Source organism: Ctenopharyngodon idella, chromosome 16 (assembly GCF_019924925.1).
Source record: "Ctenopharyngodon idella isolate HZGC_01 chromosome 16, HZGC01, whole genome shotgun sequence".
Lineage (NCBI taxonomy): Eukaryota > Metazoa > Chordata > Actinopteri > Cypriniformes > Xenocyprididae > Ctenopharyngodon > Ctenopharyngodon idella.
The window spans coordinates 5,041,554-5,062,388 of NC_067235.1; the positions used below are offsets into that span (position 1 = coordinate 5,041,554).

A 20,835-nucleotide genomic window follows, 5' to 3' on the forward strand; every position below is an offset into this window, starting at 1 on the left:
GCTTTTAAACTTCAAAAGTGACAAAGCATAATGACAGTCATCCATACAACTTCTGTGCTGTTTTCCAAGTTTTCTGAAGCTATATAATAGCTTCAGAAAACTTAGAATATAATGCACAAGTCATATGGGCCACTTTTATGGTACTTTCATGGTGCTTTTTGTCATTTTGGAGCTTGACTTCTCCGGTTCTCATTATGTTGAAAAGACTGGTCAAGATATTTTTAATAAAATCACCTTTTGTGTTCCACGGAAGAATAATATAACAGAAAGTCATACAGGTTTGAAATGACAGAGTTAATAAATGATGATAGCATTTTCATTTTTTGGTAAACTAAATCTTTTAACACCCTGTCATGCTTGATCTTAATCATAATTTTCTTTACCATTTACTTCCACTAATACAGAAAGCTGCTGAGAAACTTAAAGCAGAAGAGAGGAAAAAAATGGCTGAAATGCAGGCAGAGTTAGACAAACAGAAGCAGCTAGCTGAAGCTCATGCCAAGGCCATTGCCAAAGCGGAGAAAGAGGCACAGGAGCTCAAGCTCATGATGCAAGAGGAGGTTAGCAAAAGAGAGATTGTTGCTGTGGATGCTGAAAGGCAAAAGCAGAACATCCAGCTGGAGCTGCATGAGCTCAAAAACCTCTCCGAACAACAGATCAAATCGAAGAGTCAACAAGTGGAGGAGGCTCTGCAAAGCCGAACCAAAATAGAAGAAGAGATCCGCATCATAAGACTTCAGTTGGAAACTACAGTAAAGCAGAAGTCCACTGCAGAAGATGAGGTGAGGCAGCTTAGAGACAAGGCTGCAGAGGCGGAGAGACTTCGGAAAGTTGCTCAGGAGGAGGCTGAGAAACTTCGCAAACAGGTTAATGAGGAGACCCAGAAGAAGCGCATGGCGGAGGAAGAGTTAAAGCTGAAGTCTGAAGCAGAGAAAGAGGCTGCCAGGCAGAAGCAGAAAGCCCTGGATGACCTTGAGAAGCTCAAGATGCAGGCTGAGGAGGCAGAGAGACACATGAAGCAGGCTGAGATTGAGAAAGACCGACAAATTAAGCTCGCTCAAGAGGTGGCTCAGAAAAGTGCCACTGCTGAGCTGCAGAGTAAGCGCATGTCCTTCGTCGAGAAGACATCCAAACTCGAGGAGTCACTCCGAGAAAAGCACGGTACTGTCATTCAACTGCAGGAGGAGGCAGAACGCCTCAAAAAGCAACAGGAAGAGGCAGACAAGGCAAGGGAGGAGGCTGAGAAAGAGCTTGAAAAATGGAGGCAAAAAGCCAATGAAGCCCTTCGTCTAAGGCTCCAGGCAGAGGAAGAGGCCCACAAAAAGACTGTTGCACAGGAAGAGGCCGAAAAACAGAAAGATGACGCTGAGCGTGAGGCCAAAAAACGGGCCAAAGCTGAAGAGTCTGCCCTGAAACAGAAAGACATGGCTGAGCAAGAACTTGAGCGGCAGAGGAAGCTTGCAGAGAGCACAGCACAGCAGAAACTTTCAGCAGAGCATGAGTTGATCCGCTTGAGAGCTGATTTTGATCATGCTGAGCAACAGAGATCTCTGCTTGATGATGAACTGTACCGTCTTAAGAATGAGGTCAGTGCCGCAGAGCAGCAGCGGAAGCAGCTTGAAGATGAGCTTTCCACAGTTAGAAGTGAAATGGACATACTTTTGCAGCTGAAGTCTAAGGCTGAAAAGGATAGCATGTCTACCACTGAAAAGAGTAAACAACTCTTGGAAGCTGAAGCTGCTAAACTGAGGGATCTTGCAGATGAAGCAGCCAAGCTCCGTGCCATTGCTGAAGAGGCAAAGAGGCAGAGGCAAGTGGCTGAGGAGGAAGCTGCAAGGCAGAGAGCAGAAGCAGAGAGAATTCTCAAAGAGAAACTTACTGCCATTAATGAGGCCACTCGCTTGAAAACTGAAGCAGAGATAGCTCTTAAAGAAAAGGAGGCTGAAAATGAACGCCTGAGAAGGAATGCTGAGCTTGAGGCTTACCAGAGAAAAGCTCTTGAGGATCAGGCAAGCCAGCACAAGCACGACATTGAGCAGAAGATCGACAAGCTCAAGAAATCCTCTGAAGTGGAATTGGAAAGACAGAAAACAATTGTAGATGAAACTCTTAAACAGAAAAGAATAGTTGAAGAGGAGATTCGTATCTTGAAACTTAACTTTGAGAAGGCTTCATCTGGCAAGCTTGATTTGGAGCTTGAACTGAATAAGCTGAAGAATATTGCTGAGGAAACACAACAAAGCAAACTACAAGCTGAGGAGGAGGCAGAGAAGCTACGTAAGCTTGCCCTTGAAGAAGAAAAAAGAAGAAGAGAGGCTGAAGAAAAACTGAAAAAGATAACTGCCGCAGAACAGGAGGCAGCTCGACAGCGCCAAGCTGCCCAAGAAGAAGTGGAGCGTCTCAAAAAGAAAGCAGATGAGGCCAGAAAGCAGAAAGAAGATGCTGATAAAGAAGCTGAGAGGCAAATACATGCTGCCAGAGATGCTGCTGAGAAAGCAATTACAGCTGAACAGCAAATCCAAAGTGTTCTTGTTCAGCAGAAAGAGGACAGCCTGGTACAGAAAAGGCTCAGGGAAGAGTTTGAGAAAGCTAAAAAGCTTGCCCAAGAAGCAGAAAAGGCCAAAGAAAAGGCAGAGAGAGAGGCTGCCCTCCTCCGCCAACAAGCAGAAGATGCAGATCGTCAGCGTCAGGCTGCCGAGGTTGAGGCAGCCAATCAGGCCAAAGCCCAAGAAGACGCTGAGAGGCTCAGAAAAGAGGCAGAGCTAGAGGCCGAAAAGCGAGCCCAGGCTGAGGCAGCAGCACTGAAACAAAAACAGGTAGCTGATGAGGAGATGGCTAGGCACAAGAAACTTGCAGAGCAGACACTTAAGCAGAAATCTCAGGTTGAGCAAGAGCTCACTAAAGTGAAACTGCAGTTGGATGAGACAGACAAACAGAAGACTCTCCTGGATGATGAGCTTCATCGCCTGAAGGATGAGGTTAGTGATGCTGTTAAACAGAAAGCCCAAGTAGAGGAGGAACTGTTCAAAGTCAAGATTCAAATGGAAGAGCTCATCAAACTTAAGCTTAGAATTGAAGAGGAGAATCAGCGTCTCATCCAGAAGGACAAAGACAATACTCAAAAATTCTTGGCTGAAGAGGCTGAGAACATGAAAAAGCTTGCTGAGGAGGCTGCCAGGCTCAGCATTGAGGCCCAGGAGGCTGCTCGCATGAGACATCTTGCAGAGACTGACCTTGCAGAGCAAAGAGCACTTGCTGAAAAGATGCTTAAAGAAAAGATGCAAGCCATTCAGGAGGCGTCTAAACTTAGAGCAGAGGCAGAAATGCTACAGAGACAGAAAGACCTTGCTCAAGAGCAAGCCCAAAAGCTGCTTGAAGACAAACAAAAGATGCAGCAACGGCTTGAGGAGGAAACTGAGGGCTTCCAAAAATCATTGGAGGCTGAACGCAGGAGACAGTTGGAGATAGCAGCTGAGGCAGAGAAACTTAGACTTCAGGTTTCCCAGCTCAGTGATGCACAGTCTAAAGCTGAGGAGGAAGCCAAGAAATTCAAGAAGCAGGCAGATGAGATTAGTGTCCGACTTCATGAGACCGAGCTTGCCACCAAAGAAAGACTGACAGTTGTTGAAAAATTGGAAATACAGAGATTGAGCAGTAACAAAGAAGCAGATGACTTGCGCAAAGCCATTGCTGATCTTGAGAATGAGAAGGCAAAATTGAAAAAAGAGGCTGAAGAGTTACAGAAAAAGTCCAAAGAGGTATTGTGTAAAAGATGGCATAAATTGTTGCGTATGTCATTGTTAACCCTCTTTCCGAAAACTAACATTGCTTTTTTTTTTACAATTATGTTCCTATATTTAATTATAATCCATAATTCTTTCTCATTAATCTTAAAATTGACATTTACATCATTGAAAATTATTTGTCTGAATGTTTTTTTTTTAGCATTGTTTTAACATTGTTCATTGTTTCTTCTTTTACAGATGGCAAATGCTCAGCAAGAACAAATTAAACAGGAGAAAACTATTCTCCAGCAAACATTTATGTCAGAAAAGGAGATGCTGTTGAAGAAGGAAAAACAAATTGAGGATGAAAGGAAGAGGTTAGAGAGCCAATTTGAAGAAGAGGTCAAAAAGTCAAAAGCCCTAAAAGATGAACAAGAACGTCAAAGAAAACAAATGGAAGACGAAAAGATGAAACTTAAGGCCACTATGGATGCTGCTCTGATGAAACAGAAAGAGGCTGAAAAAGAGATGCTCAACAAGCAGAAAGAGATGCAAGAACTTGAGAGGAAAAAGCTTGAACAAGAAAGGATGCTTGCTGAGGAAAACCAGCAACTGCGTGAGAAACTTCAGCAGCTCGAGGTTGCTCAAAAAGTCACCCAGGAGATTCACATCCAGACGGAATACAAAAAAGTCCTCAATGGTCAAAGTATTTCTGATGAAGTTGACAGCACACATGGTTTCTCTGCATTATCTTTCGATGGCATTCGTGAGAAAGTCCCTGCAAGTAGACTTTTTGACATAGGACTTTTAAGCAAAATGGACTACGATAAGCTCCAGAGTGGTGACACCACAATCCAAGAACTCAGCAAGACAGACAAACTTAAAACAGTTCTTAAGGGCAAGAACTGCATTGGTGGCCTGCTTGTTCATCCAAATCAAAAAATGCCCATCTATCAAGCCATCAAGGAGAAAAAGATTGCTCCTGGGACAGGGCTAGTGCTGCTGGAGGCACAGGCCGCTTCTGGATACATAATTGACCCAGTTAAAAACAAGAAACTCTCTGTCAATGAGGCAGTTAAAGAGGGTCTAGTTGGACCTGAACTTCACAACAAGATGCTGTCTGCAGAGAGAGCTGTCACTGGTTACAAGGATCCATACACAGAGGCAAAGATCTCCCTCTTTGAAGCTATGAAGAAGGGTCTCATTGGAGAGGATCATGCCATCAGATTGCTTGAGGCTCAGATAGCAACAGGTGGCATTATTGATCCAGTCAACAGTCATCGTGTGCCAACTGAAGTAGCCTATAAGCAGGGTCAGTTTGATGCAGCCACCAATAAAATCCTGCAAAATCCAACAGATGATGTGAAGGGATTCTATGATCCAAACACCCAAGAAAATCTGACTTACTGCCAGCTAATAGAAAGGTGTGTCGCTGATCCAGAAACAGGACTGCTTCTTTTGCCCATTTCAGAGGAGGCTGCTCTAAATGCCAGGATATTCACAGATGAGGAAACAAGGGATGTCTTTGACAAGACAACTGTGTCTGTGCCATTTGGCAGGTTCAAAGGAAAGACTGTGACCATCTGGGAGATTATAAACTCTGAGTACTTCACCGAGGACCAGAAAAAAGATCTTATCCGTCAATACAAAACTGGAAAAATCACAGTTGAAAAGATCATCAAAATTGTTCTAACTGTGGCAGAGGAAAAAGAGAAAAAGAATGAGCTTGCCTTTGATGGCCTGAGAGCACCTGTACCTGCTACAAAACTTCTTGAATCCAAAGTTATTGACAAAGACCTCTATAACAAGTTGCAGAAAGGACAACTGCTGGTAAAAGATGTGTCTGAGATGGAGCATGTGCGCAATGCGTTAAAAGGCACTAACTGCATTGCAGGAGTAATTATTGACTCAACCAAACAAACAATGTCCTTTTATGATGCCATGAAAAGGGACATGATGAGACCTGGGCCTGCTCTTAATCTCTTGGAAGCACAAGCTGCTACAGGATATGTCGTAGATCCTGTTAAAAACCAAAAACTTACAGTAGATGAGGCTGTCAAAGCAGGTGTTGTCGGTCCAGAGCTTCATGAAAAACTACTCTCTGCAGAGAGAGCTGTCACAGGCTACAAAGATCCTTACACTGGAAAAACAATTTCTTTGTTTGAGGCTATGAACAAAGATCTGATCATGAAGGACCAGGGAATTCGGCTGCTTGATGCACAACTGGCAACCGGAGGCATCATTGATCCTGTTCAAAGTCACCGTATTCCAAATGACATTGCCTGCATGAAGGGCAGTTTTGATGATGCAACCCACAAGATTTTGACCAACCCAACTGATGACGTTAAGGGATACTTTGACCCAAACACTCAGGAATATGTCACTTATACGCAGCTTTATAAAAGATGTGTCACTGACAAAAAGACTGGCTTTAAGCTTCTTCCTTTGTCTGAGCATGCCATCAATGCCAAGGAGGAGTTGAAGTTTACTGATGCCCAGACCAAAGATGCAATGACTCAGGCAACTGTTGAAGTTCAGAGTGGACCTTTCAAAGGGAGAAAAGTTACCATATGGGAGCTCATTAACTCTGACTATCTCACTGAGGAGCAAAGACTTGACTTAATAAGGCAATACAGATCTGGGAAAATGACAATTGAGAAGATTACAAAGATTTTAATTGTAATTGTCACTGAGAAAGATGCCAAGAAACAAGAGGAGGGCTACTTTAAGGGACTTAGGGCACCAGTTCCACCCAAGTCATTATTTGACTCCAAAATCATTGACGAGTCTACCTTTGATTTGCTGGAACAAGGTAAAAAGACTCCAAAAGAGGTCAGCAAAAACTCTTCAGTCAACAAGTATCTCCAAGGCTCTGAGAGCATTGCTGGAGTTTACCTTGAGCCTACAAAAGAGAAAGTCAGCATCTACCAAGCAATGAGAAAGAAATTCCTCAGACAAAACACAGGTATTGCCTTGCTTGAAGCTCAAGCTGCCACAGGATTCATTGTGGATCCATCAAGAAATGAATGTCTCACTGTGGATGATGCAGTTAAAGCCGGACTTGTTGGTCCAGAGCTTCATGAGAAACTTCTCTCTGCTGAAAAAGCTGTCACTGGATACAAAGACCCATTTACAGGCAATAAGATCTCCCTATATCAAGCCATGGAGAAAGACCTTATCCTCAAAGAACATGCCATGCCACTCTTGGAGGCACAGTTGGCAGCAGGTGGAGTTATTGATCCAGTAAACAGTCATCGTATTCCTGTTGAGACTGCAATTCAACGTGGCTATGTTACCAAACAGCTGGCCAGCAGCATTGCTGAAAGCAAGTACTTCTCTGACCCTGCATCTGATGAGAACATATCATACAAACAGTTGAAAGACAAGTGTATGGCAGATCCTGACACAGGTTTAAATCTACTAAAGCTCTCCAAACCACAGGCCCCAACAGTTGTGGAGAAGACATACCTTTACAGTGAAGAACAAACACAGAGTGATCTATCCACTACCCAGGTTGATCTACCCATTGAAGGTCAGGGCTCTATGTCTCTCTGGGATGTCATGAATTCAAATCTACTACCCGAGGAGCAGAGGGCTCAGCTTCTGGAAGAATATCGTTCTGGCAACATAACAAAAGAACGGATGATAATCATTATAATTGAGATTCTGGAGCAGAGAGAAATTATTAAAGGGGGGAACATCCAGACGGGCAGCACAAGAAGACGTCAAATTATTATTGAGGATCTCTACAATGCCCGCATCATTGACCTTGAGACCTACAACCTGTTGAAGAAAGAGAAAAAGACTATGCGTGATGTCATGGAGATGCAAAGTGTTAAGCAGTACTTGTATGGAACTGGCAGTGTTGCTGGTGTGGTGACTGATTCAAACTCCCAAATCAGCATTTATCAAGCAATGAAGAGAGAGATGCTGAAGCCAGACATTGCAATTGGTCTCTTAGAGGCTCAAGCAGCCACTGGATTCATCATCGATCCTGCCAGGAATGAAATGCTAACCGTAGATGAAGCAGTGCGCAAAGGTGTGGTGGGCCCAGAAATTCATGATAAGCTCTTGTCTGCAGAGAGAGCAGTCACTGGCTATAAGGATCCATATAGTGGAAAGGTTGTCTCCCTCTTCCAAGCAATGAAGAAGGACCTTGTGCCCGAGGACTATGCCCTAAGGCTACTTGAAGCTCAAACAGCAACAGGCGGTATTATTGATCCAGAATATAACTTCCACCTGCCAACAGAGATTGCCACACAACGTGGATATATTAACAAAGAGACAAATGAAAAGCTGTCCGATGAGGTTAAAGGATATGTCGATCCATTAACGGATGAAAAGGTTTCATATGCTCAGCTTCTGAAAAGATGCAAGGTTAACAAAGATGGGCTATATCTGTTGTCTCTAGCAGACAGAAGGCTGCTCTTCAAAGGTCTCAGAAAAGAAATAACAATAGAGGAGTTATACCGCTCAAAAATCATTGATGAAGAAACAGTCAGCAAACTTAATGAGGGGCTACTAACAGTGGAGGAGGTGAGCAATAGATTGCGGAAATATCTTGAGGGCTCAAGCTGTATTGCTGGCGTGTATGTGGAGTCTTCTAAAGACCGTCTATCTATCTACCAAGCCATGAAAAAGAATATGATCAGGCCAGGTACTGCTTTCGAGTTGCTGGAAGCTCAAGCAGCCACAGGTTATATCATTGACCCTATCAAGAACCTCAGGTTAACAGTTAATGAAGCAGTTAAGATGGGAATTGTCGGCCCAGAATTCAAAGACAAGCTCCTGTCTGCTGAGAGGGCTGTAACTGGCTATAGAGATCCTTATACAGGCAAAATGATCTCACTGTTCCAGGCAATGAAAAAAGGCCTGATTTTGAGAGACCATGGAATTCGCCTTCTTGAGGCCCAGATTGCTACTGGGGGAATTATTGACCCAGAGCAGAGCCACCGCTTGCCAGTCGAAATTGCCTACAACCGAGGGATTTTTCGATGAGGAGATGAACGAGATCCTCAGTGACCCATCGGATGACACCAAGGGCTTCTTTGACCCGAACACAGAAGAGAATCTTACCTACCTGCAGCTGATGGAAAGGTGTATTGAGGACCCAAACACAGGTCTTGTGCTCTTGCTTCTAAAAGAAAAGAAACGCGAGAGACAGAGTTCTTCCAAATCATCCGTTCGCAAACGCAGAGTTGTCATTGTAGATCCTGATTCAGGCAAAGAGATGTCTGTGTATGAAGCCTACCGCAAAGGGCTAATTGACCATCAGACTTACCTTGAACTTTCAGAGCAAGAGTGTGAATGGGAAGAAATCACAATGACATCATCAGAAGGGGTAGAAAAGTCTATACTAATTGACCGAAGATCAGGTCGACAGTATGACGTTGATGATGCTATTGCACGAGGCCTTATTGACCAGAGTGCAATCGACCAGTACCGCTCCGGCACCCTTTCTATCACAGAATTTGCTGATATGTTATCTGGAAACATGAGTGGTTTTCGTTCTCGATCCTCTTCCTTTGGATCCACCTCCTCTTATCCAATGAGCCCCATACCTTCCATCAAAACTCCTGCAACTGTATGGAATGATCCATCTGAGGAGACAGGTCCTGTGGCTGGAATCCTTGATACAGATAGCCTAGAAAAAGTTTCAGTCACTGAAGCCATGCGTAGGAACTTGGTGGATTCTATAACTGGCCAGAGACTGTTGGAGGCACAGGCTTGCACTGGTGGCATAATAGACCCAACTACTGGAGAAAAATTCCCAGTTGCCGAAGCGACAGAGAAGGGTCTTATAGATAAGATAATGGTTGACAGACTCAACTTAGCCCAGAAAGCTTTCCTTGGATTTGAGGATCCTCGCACTAAAGTCAAAATGTCTGCTGCTCAGGCTCTCAAGAAAGGCTGGCTTTATTATGAGGCAGGACAGCGTTTCCTGGAGGTGCAGTATCTTACCGGTGGCCTTATTGAGCCAGAGGCTGAGGGACGTATCTCCTTAGAGGAGGCAATCAGGAAAGGTGCTATTGATGGTCGTACAGCCCAAAAGCTCAGAGATGTGAGTGGTTACACAAAATATCTTACATGTCCCAAAACCAAACTGAAGATCTCCTACAAGGATGCTATGGACAGAAGCATGGTTGAAGAGGGATCAGGCCTTAGGCTTCTGGAAGCTTCATCAACATCCAGTAAAGGTCTCTACAGTCCCTACAATGTCAGTGGTGCTGCATCTGCCTCTGGATCTCGGTCTGGGTCCAGGACAGGCTCTAGGTCAGGTTCAAGAAGAGGCAGCATTGATGCTACTGGCTCTGGATTCAGCTTGAACTTCTCATCATCCTCATATACTTCCTCCAGTTACAACCGCAGATTTTAAAGATGGGCCCCCCAGCCCCCTTTCATATCAGTGCTGACTCACACTACATTTACATAATACACAAAAATTAATTAGACAAAAAAAGAATGACTTTATTCTACTTTGCATGTATTTGGTATAGGAAAATGCATTCCAAAAACTACCAGTATCTTTTTGTCTGGCAATGGTTAAGTTCCCATTTTATGTAGTTTGGATGCTTTAAGAACTATTAATTTACTTGGTTAGCTTTAATCATAGTTCAAGTTATTTCATTAGTTATATTTCAGTTTATACAGATATATTATGTATTTTGAACGTGGTATTTTTATTTTCTTATTTTATACTGAAATACAGCATCTAAATTCAGGAAATGTTAAAATACTGCAAATTACTTTCAGCATTTTGGACATTTTTTAAAAAATCCAACTCAGATTAGATTGTATTTAATATTACTTATATTGAGTCTATATTTCTACTTATTGTTTTAGAAAATTCTTTTAATACTTCAGTTTATTTCAGGATAATGTACCAGAAAATATACCAAGTTTTACAAAAAAAAAGAAAAGAAAAAGAAATTAGATTAACAAAGAGTGTGGTTATTTTTACATATTTGTATAGATTTAATAGACAGATATATTAGAATGAATAAAAGTTCCTTTTTGTTTCATGGAATGTAAAAAACACTATACCTATGCATAAACACTAAAGGAGAAGCAACCACCTTGTGCAGCAAGCCTATATTTATGTCCCCTAAAACTGGAGTTTTCTGTTATGAAAGTCCATTTTTCATTTACTGGATCCAGTCCCTCTCCAAAGTCCTTTGCAAAAGAACTCATTACTCCAGATACTCAAGGCCCAGATTTACTGTCAGTCCTCCACCGATGTGTTATCCAATGAAGATTTCAGATGTCTCAGGTGTCTGATCCATTCCTCACTCATTACATCTGGACAGATCTGGATGAAATGTAGTGCTTGTAAGTTGAACTAAATTTACATTTATTGCAGCCTTTTCGCAATGATCACACTGATATTACTTTTCAATTTTTTATTTTTTTATTTATTTATTTATTTTTTTGTCTCAAAGCCTTTCTTACTCTGTTCTGTCACTGTGCTTTTTAAAACAGCGAGATGATATTTCTGCAATCTTGAGCAGCTTCTTTATTGAACTGAATGGCATATGTTTGCTTTTCATTAGGATTTATTGACAGCATTCAGCCATATAATAGTTGTGCCTGTGTCATTAATAGTTTGTGTTTTGTCATGTTTTTCCTCCCACAGAGATCATCAGTTACTAGATATGGACTGGATGATGCTACACATTTGGTCTTGGATCACAAGATAAATGATGCTCATCAGCAGCCCACATCCTTAGACATTCAGGTAGTTTATTATGTTCACATTTACCACCTCTCTATGAGGGTTTGTTTTTGCATTGTACGCACCTATGTTTGATACCAAGTATATTTTGGTTTCCCTTCATTCACTGTTTTGTTGCCTTTTTTTGTCATTTTGTTGCTTCATAGTATATATTTTTTAATGTTTTTAGATCCTTACTGAGGGTTTCCTTCTTCCATTGCATCCGCCATTTGCATGAAGACACTAGAGGCTAGGGCTACCTTGAAGTTTGCCTTGGATATCACTGAGAACTGGACTTTGGAGTTTGCACAAAATAATTCAAAGCAACAAAAGAATTGGATCCATTAAATTGATCTTAATGTGGACTTTTTATGTAGAATCTAGAGTTCTACTGCCTACATTGTTTCTAGCCCCAAAATATGTTTTTAAATGAAACACTTGATTTAATGCATTGGATACACTACACATACCCTTGTGTTGCACTTCTTTACATATTTAAATAATACAGATACACACAGATTGCATGATTGATTGAATGTATTTAGGCTCATTTGGTGTACGGCAATTTTTTTTTTTTTTTTTTTTTTTTTTTTACATTTTCTGTGCCAAAAAATGTTTTGGTCTCTTGTTGCCTCCCATGTATTTCTTTGCTTGTTTTTATATTACTGTACTGTTGTGTCTTTTGAAAGTACTTGACTTTTTTCTTTGTTTCTTTCTCTTTTTTTTCTTTCTTTTTGTTGTTGTATATGTAAAATATTTTCGCATGTTTTACTAACTTGCTATAAAGTGTTCTAAAAAGATGAAGAATAGAATTTTGAATTATTACCAATATACGGAAGATTATATTAGTAAAAGATGTATGAAATACTAACTGGTGGATGAACTTTTTCCTTAAGAGATACTGGTAATAAAAAATGAGTTTTTAAAAACACAATACTCAAGTGTAAATAAATATATTTTGGAAAGATCAGTTCCAGCCTTGTAGAGTTTGTGTTTTCAATAATTGATCATCCATTACATTATGACATTCCAGCAAATAACTGGTAAGTTATTATAAGTAATCATGTATCAAAATACCTTTACGAAGCAAGCAACTGAAGAACAAGGATGAATAATCACCAGACAACTTAAACATAAAACCAGAAAATATAATGCAGATGAAACTGATTAGAGAAACAGTCAGTATTCAGTGCACGGTGTCCTCTGGTGGTATAGAAGTTGAATGACAGGCTCAGATGACATTATGTTAAATCTGTAGGCTGAAAGACAGAACCCAGAGGGGGACACATTTATGGATGGACTGCCTTTCTGCCATTATGCTACCGACAGCCTCTCTGGTGCCCCCGCATTAACTGAGTCTGTGCCATGCCTTTCTCCACATGATGACGGCTCCACGGTATGTTTTCAGATCAACAGAGACATACAATAACACTCGTGAAGAAAACCAACACAATTCTAATGTAATAAAAAAAAAAAAAAATTGGACTAATAAGCTAGCTAAAAATATTTTATATGCAATAATCGTGAATAAGTATGTGCATGTAATAAGCGTGTGCTGGTGTCCCTCTGTTTCAGGAATCAGCTGCACAGACGGGCAGACAATATGGGTAAACTAAACACAGTGTTCATTTGCCATTTTATATTTTAATTTAATAATAAATCCCATATATTTCTTAATTAAATTCCACAAATGTCATGCATCCTGACTGTAGGTCATGTATGGGCGAAAGTCTATATTATATTATATATTATATTATATTATATTATGGGAGATGGGCTGGGGGTTACAGAGTGAGTTCTAACATAATCAATTTACAATTTATTGTTTATTTTTTATGTCATTAAACATGAATATGTTAGCACAGTTTTACTTAAATATCTCAAACAATTTTAATCCATTTTCCAGTGAAGTTATCGTCCAGTCAAATTTATTTTTTTAGCACTTTTAACCATACGCTTTGTTTCGAAGCAGCTTTACAGAAAGTTCTACTGTTATGTCAGTAATTTATATGTTAATTTTATGTCAGGTTTTGTTGTAAGAGAGAGTAGAGTAAGTTTATGTGAAAACTATCTGGTTTTCAAAGGGTCTGATGTGAGTTTAACATTTTCCAAATGTAATTAGAAATCATTTAAAGCAGCAGTCCGTAACTTTTTTTGGTTAAAAATTATCCAAAATAAGTTTTTGAGTAAGTACATAACCAGCCAGTATTCAAAACTATCTCCTTATCTTAGCCCCATTCACAACGGTAAGCTTGTAATAATGTTTTCTAATCCGGATGGTACTGGTGGGTTGCCGTGGGAAATTCGAGCATGCAGCCGTTCGTCTTTGCGTCATTACATCACGTCTGTTTACATAAAGGAGTCCCAGCTAGTAGGCTATATCATTTGAGGATGCTGCGGGTGACGGATCATTTATAGCCTTTTCTCACAGCAGCTGGAATAATTACACTTATCATTTTGATGATGGATTGTAATCCAGAAAGGTCCAAATGACAGTCATCAGTGACAACTGGAGATTCACCCGTAGTCAAAAGCAAAAGACTTCGGACTGCGGAGTGGCTACAGAAATTGAAATATACAGCTAACGCTAATACACAATAAATACACATAGTCACGCAGTGCTAATGTTGTTAACATTAACAATTTGAGAACAAAGTATAACAATAATAATAATTTGCACGGTTTGACGTGATCCGAGCTAAGCGATCGTTAGATTTAATCACCATTGGCAGCGTGATTTATTGTAGGCTAATGTTTTTTTCTCAGTTGGTCAGAACAAAAGTGGCAGATTTGTTACTTGTTCAGATGACATTTTCTGGTGAAAATTTCCAAGAGGTAGAATCTGTGATTCTGAAGTACAGTATCCACACCGATGTGGTGACTGGAAGCAAACTTAAGAACCCATGTAAAAATGATGATTCCACAAATAACTGCAATTGCAGGTTTCAAACAGAGATGGCGACAAAGAGGCAAAACTTACGGACTGCAGTTTTAAGTACTGAGCTAAGTATTGAAGCATCTCTGATTGTAGTGATGGCTTACTGTGGTTGAAAAATACTGTACTTATATCAAGGCTAAGATTTTGGTTGATTTTGAATATAATGATTTTGATCATATCTTCCAATTTAAACTAGGAGCTGCTAGAAGCTTTACAATGATCTAATTTAATTTACCAATCATGAATATATTTTACCATTATTGTATTTATTTTTATTTTATTTATTTTTTTTACCAACAGCTGAACAAATGAATGAATCATTTAATTATTTTTACTTTGCATATTTGTGGTAAAACAGTGTGTAAATTGTGTCACTTGGAGAATCATGTTCAATCCAGTATATCAGTAAAAAAAATAAATTAATCAATTAATAAACATGTAGGCCTATATGATTTTATCCCTATATTTGTGTCCATGTGGTTTAAGAATCAGTTTTGGTTTACGTTCAGAATTCTATACTACAGGGTTTGGTTTAGGTTTTGTTGCATGTAGTTAGGTATAATTTACAGTTATTACAGTACATGTAACATATATAACAAAGACACTGTAAAATACATGTTACCAATTTTTTACTGTGATAAAAATCATAAAATCATATCATACTAGGTTAGGAACACCTGGTTGTTTTGTGTTGGTGTTGTAGTGCCCAGGGCTCATTATCACCGTTATTTGGTATTGCCTTTAAACAATTAATGGGGCTTTACTATATATATTTTACTGAAAATATATATAGTAACAGCAAAGATATAAAACATATGTTACTCACTGCACAGCTCCCTGCTCTGATTTTAATGAATTTTCAGACCAGCAGGACATATCAAATCAGCTTTATCCTCTTGCAGAAAGATGACATTTGATTAATTAATTTGTGTCCCATATTATTATTATGTGGGAATCGTTTTATGAAATGAATAAGCCACATGAGGATATGCTGAATATAGTCACTTCACTGTCTGTGATGATGTCTAACAAACACCCTGTAGCTGTAACTACATTCACAATACACAATCTTGTGTACAAATTTCCTTAATTATCTATTCTATTCTATTCTATTCTGACCCAGTAGAGGGTTTGTTGTCAAAATGTCATGTACTAGTTTGTACTGAGTAATAAAATGAACAGAATAAGTACAGACATTGGTAGACAATCAACAAAACAGACAACAGTAGACAGAAAAATATTCAAAGACAAAAACACTGTACACTACCAGTCAGACGTTTGACACATCCACTTCTTCTTTATAATTGATTTCTACATTTAAGAATAATGGAAACTGTGAGGTACCACAAATGGAAGTCTGGGAATGATGTAGTGACCAAAACGTGTTAAACTCATATCTTATATTCAGGGGTGCACATAACTTTTTTGGTCTGGTTCTCAAGGAAGCACCTGGAGATGTTGCTTGGTACTCACACTTTACGCGACAGACTTATCCTAAAAACTGTCCTCATCACTTTCCTCCTGACTGCTCTCCTCACTATCTTCTTTTCTCTCGAACGTGGTAGATGATGATAAATATATATATTTTTTATTTTATTTTACTAACATTAATGACACAGACAACAGCAAGAATATTAGGCTGCTGTCACTTTAAGAAGGAAAGCACGGACCGAATAACTGACACACATCCGGTTTCTTTCTCAGCTGTTCACTTATGACATAACCGAGAGAATACACTGCAAAAAATGCTGTTCTTACTTAGAATTTTTGTCTTGTTTCTAGTCAAAATATCTTAAAGTTCTTAAATCAAGAAGCATTTTCTTGACAAGTACAAATTATTTTCTTGTTTTCAGGAAAAATAAGTCAAAATTAAGTACGTTTTTCCTTAAAACAAGCAAAATAATCTGCCAGTGGGGTAAGCAAAATAATCTTAGTCCAAACTGAAAACAAGATTATATATCTTATTTTTGGTTTGAAATAAGATTATTTTGCTTACCCCATTTGCAGTGTACTTGCCGAGACAGGTATTCTGACATAATTTTGTGTGTATGTGTCCGTTCACGCGCAAGTAAACGCGAAAGAGGAATTACTTCGGTGTTCGAGCGCGCGCTCTCTCTCTCTCTCTCGCTGCGTGCGCGCGTTTCAGGGGTGTGAGGCTGTGCACACAGATAACAGCTCGCGAGTCCCGATTTTCGTCTCTTCTTCCGGATTAACTGCGATCCGTTGCACACCTAATAATTAAAGAACACTTATCATCATGATTGCTATCTTACCAGAGATGGAGAAAAATCCTACTCCAGTAAGTAAACGTGTCCCTGTGAACCGGTCCTCAAAAATGTTAGTACTCAAAAGCGCTTTCCTCCGTGTTTTCTGGTACGCATCGTTTATTTTTACCGCGCATGCGTACCTGCGTACCACTTATGTGCACCCCTGCTTATATTTAAACTCTGCTGATTCTGAACATTCATCAAGCATCTTTCCACTGTATAAGTGAAGTGTAAATGTGTTGTGATATTTTCTGCCACAGGATGGATTCAGAGGAGTGGAGTCAGTGGCAGAGTGAGTTCAGAGGTCAGATCAGGGCTTTGCGACACTGGCTCAAGGCCATGGAGATGAGACTCCCTCCAGTGGATCCTGCTGTGAGTTCCTCACATACACTGGGGTCAAAAACATCTGAGAACACCTCTGAAAATGCTTTGATTTTAAATTATTTTCTAATGTAATAGGAAAAAAAAACAAACAAACAAGAAAAAAAACATGAAGCAATTAATTGAATGATTTGCATTCCTGATGATAAACCTGATGATCATATTCTCCAGCGGGATTTGAGTATGTTCAAAAATTAAATCTTGTGCTTGAGTCACATGATCAGTGTCACTCATTCACTTGTATTTAAGTAGTAACCTAGAAATAACAAGTGCAAAATCAAAAATACTTCTTATTCACAATATTTCAGTTTTTTCTTCACAAAATTAAAAAAAAAAAAAAAATCTGTTTATGTTCACCACTTACACCTCTGAACCCCACTTTACACATACATTTCATGGCCATTATTTCATTCTCTTCTCTTACTCATTATACAACAGCTTTTTATTTGAATACTGAATAAGCTCAAGTTTCTTTTGTGCTACTATTGAGATATTTTAACCGACTCCACCCAGGGTTTTCATCCTTTTGTCTTGTGAAGTATAGCATCTCATTTCTCATGACATCATACTGTACGGAGATGTACAGTCATTTTTGGTGAAGTGGAGAGACATTTATGCCATGTTGCTTATGTTTTAGATTTAAGACTACAAATCCTTATTTATAACTAAACCTAAACATATAACTAAAAAAGAATATAAGACTGTGTAACTTTTTTTCCTCATAATTCTGACTTTTTGTCACAATTGCTAGTTTATATTCATTATAGCCTCAGAATTGCAAGAAAGAAATATCAGAATTGTGAGATATAAATTTGCAATTGTGAGAAAAATACTCCAAATTCTGAGACAAAAAAGTTGTAATTACCTTTTTTAAATGCGAGTTTATATCTCACAATTCTGAGAAAAAAGTCAGAATTGAGAAATAAAGTCAGAATCTCATGATATAAACACAATTGCAAGAAAAAAAGTAAGAATTGTGAATTTATATACCGCAATTCTGACTTTTTTCTCAGAATTCTGAGATATAAACTGCAAGAAAAAAGTCAGAATTGTGAGATATAAACTTGCAACTGCGAGAAATGTCTGAATTTTGAGATAAAAATTATCTCAATTACCACAATTACCTTTTTTAATTGCGAGTTTGTCTCACAATTCTGTGAAAAAAGTCAGAATTGCAAGTTATAAACTCAAAATTGCGACTTTATATCCCACAATTCTGACTTTTTTTCTCAGACTTGTGATCTAAACTGCAAGTAAAAAAAGACAGAATTGTTAGATATACTTTAAACTTGCAAATTGCGAAGAAAAAAGTCAGAATTGTGAGATAAAAAGTTGCAATTAGTTTTTTTAATTACAAATTTGTTACAATTTTGAGAAAAAAATGTCAGAACTGTGAGATATAAACTCACAATTGCAAGAAATAATCCAGAATTGTGACTTTATATCCTGATATTCAGATTTTTTTTTCTCAGAAATGTGATATAAACTGCAAGAAAAAAATGACAAAACTGTGAGATATAAACTCGCAATTGCGAGAAAACAAATTGTGTTATAACCTCAGAACTGCAAGAAAAAAATGTCAGACTTGTGAGATATAAACTTGCAATTGTGAGGAAAAAAGTCAGAATTGTGAATTTATATCCCACAATTCTGACTTTTTTTCTCAGAATTGTGATATAAACTGCAAGAAAAAAGACAGAATTGTTAGATATACTGTAAACTTGCAATTGCAAGAAAAAGAAGTCAGAATTGTGAGAATTATTTTTTTTATTCCAGGAACAAGCTTCTATATATACTGTAACATGACCACCTGCAAAAAACAAAACAAAAAGACAACTTAAATGTTATTCCTGAGGACATCCGGAATATGGCAGGCCTCTTTGTTCAGTGGTAATTGAGTGGGCAGGGGTCTTTTTTGATGAAAAAACCTCTGTGATGAGAAAAAAGCTGATCAAAGGCAGCAATCTGAGGCTTGTAACACAATGTCCCCATGGTGCCCGGGTAAGCATCCCTATCGAATATGCTCAAAGAATATGCTTGAGCTATAGCCATAAATCCCAAATCCCTGGAGGGCCGGCCTACGTGAGGAGAGAGAGAGAGCGAGTGAGGTGCAGCTCCTCAGAGGAGACATCTTTTGTGTTAAGGCTGGTTGAGGAGAGTGGGGTGCAGGTTTGTGTTGGGGCCCCGTGCACACATGAGAGAGCACCCTGAAAGCACATTAGACTCAGATGAGACGGTGACGAACCGGAGAAAACACAGGATCTTACAGTGGGAGTTCTCTTATCTTTCCACAATGGAAAAGTTGTAACACTCGTCTCTCTTGTTTTATCTCTTCACTGTCTCACTCACATCAACAGTAATTGAGCCGTTCACTGCCATTCCTGATGGTCTGTTTTTATACTTCCTGTCTACAGAGGAACAAGAGCGACTAGATTTTTAAACTATTCTCTTCTTGCTGCCATGATGCTAAGCTGTTGAGGCTGGTTGCCAGGGTGTTGCTATGCAGTTGCTGAGTTGTTCTGTATGGTTGTTTACTGGCCCAAGTCAAAAGAGTCTCTGTGAACTTCTGGTCTGTAGATATGGCTCGGGTTCCTCCTTCAGTGTAAGTATTTGGATTGTTGCAAATATGTCGTTGGGATTTTCTCCTGTTTTACTTTGCAGGTGAAAATGGTGCGTCTGATCACTTGTTAAACAACACATCTCTCCTCAATAAGACACTTGATTTAAGGAATCATTCATGTCTGGATCACAAGTGCTGCCTAATGAATAACATACCAACAGCTAAAACTTAGTGTTAGTATGAGTATGAGTAATAGTAATAATGACACTTGTTTTAGCAAACACAATTCTGAGATGTATACATGTGAAGAATCTTTGGTTAAGCTTTATTTCGATAGTCCACTTTAGACATTTTACTAACTATACAGTAAGTAACTTTGACTGTATCAGCATCTATTTCATGCACACAATGTGAATAAGCTACAACAGGTAAACATGTCAGCTTTGTGGATGACTGATCAACAATTATGCTAGAATAGCAATATGTAAAATTTGTTGAGCCGAAAACTTGAGAGGCAGCTTGTTTGCTGAAGAGCTTTACAATAAATGTTTTAATTCATCATCTGAGTACATGACAGGCTGAACAGCATAACAAGTTCAGGTAACCAGTACTCAAATTTAATATTTTCGTTTTTGGTTTTTGGCTAAATTATAATGTTAATTTTGGTGTTTCAGTAAAAACTTAGTGCATCACTATAAAAAAGTGCGTCCCCCTTTATCACTTGGTTTGATTCTTGCCCGGGGCCTCATCCATTGCTTCCTGCTAACGCTAAAGTCTTTGTGTGTCTGTGTCTCTCTTTATCCTGAGCCTGTGGCTAACTCTGCATCTCAAATGAGCCTCGCACACATAACCTGCAAACAGAGCCGTGATGGAGCAGGGTGAAGGGTTACAGCACAGCGTGGTCTCCTTTTTCTCGTCCGTACCCTTAATGACAGCAAACATCAGCTCCCCTCCTCCTCTGAGAAACACATCTGGTTCATCTAGAACTTACGAAGGCAGAGCACTCTTTTACTTGCATAAAGAAATAAAATGAATTGAAATTTGCAATTCATATTTCAGTAAATACATAAACTACTATATAAACTACTTTGGACAAGTGCACAAGTAATGTTAACATTCATACACTATTAAAGGAAAATTTGATGAGCAATACATTTGTTATTTATTCATCTTTGTTAATGTTAGTCAAAAATACAACTCATGTCCATTTAATAATAATAATGGATACAAGTTTTAATTTCAATTTTACAACT

At 39.1% G+C, this 20,835-nt stretch overlaps 1 protein-coding gene across 1 annotated transcript in view; it reads left to right on the forward strand.

Moving 5' to 3' along the window:
- plecb (plectin b) overlaps positions 1-12,406 on the forward strand; it is a 168,239-nt gene extending 155,833 nt beyond the window's left edge. The window contains 5 exon segments of the mRNA XM_051864246.1: positions 405-3,758; positions 3,984-8,714; positions 8,716-11,054; positions 11,359-11,460; positions 11,627-12,406. Of these exon segments, the coding sequence (XP_051720206.1) occupies positions 405-3,758; positions 3,984-8,714; positions 8,716-10,101 (9,471 nt within the window). The 3' untranslated portion in view covers positions 10,102-11,054; positions 11,359-11,460; positions 11,627-12,406.
- Positions 12,407-20,835: the final 8,429 nt, after the last annotated feature.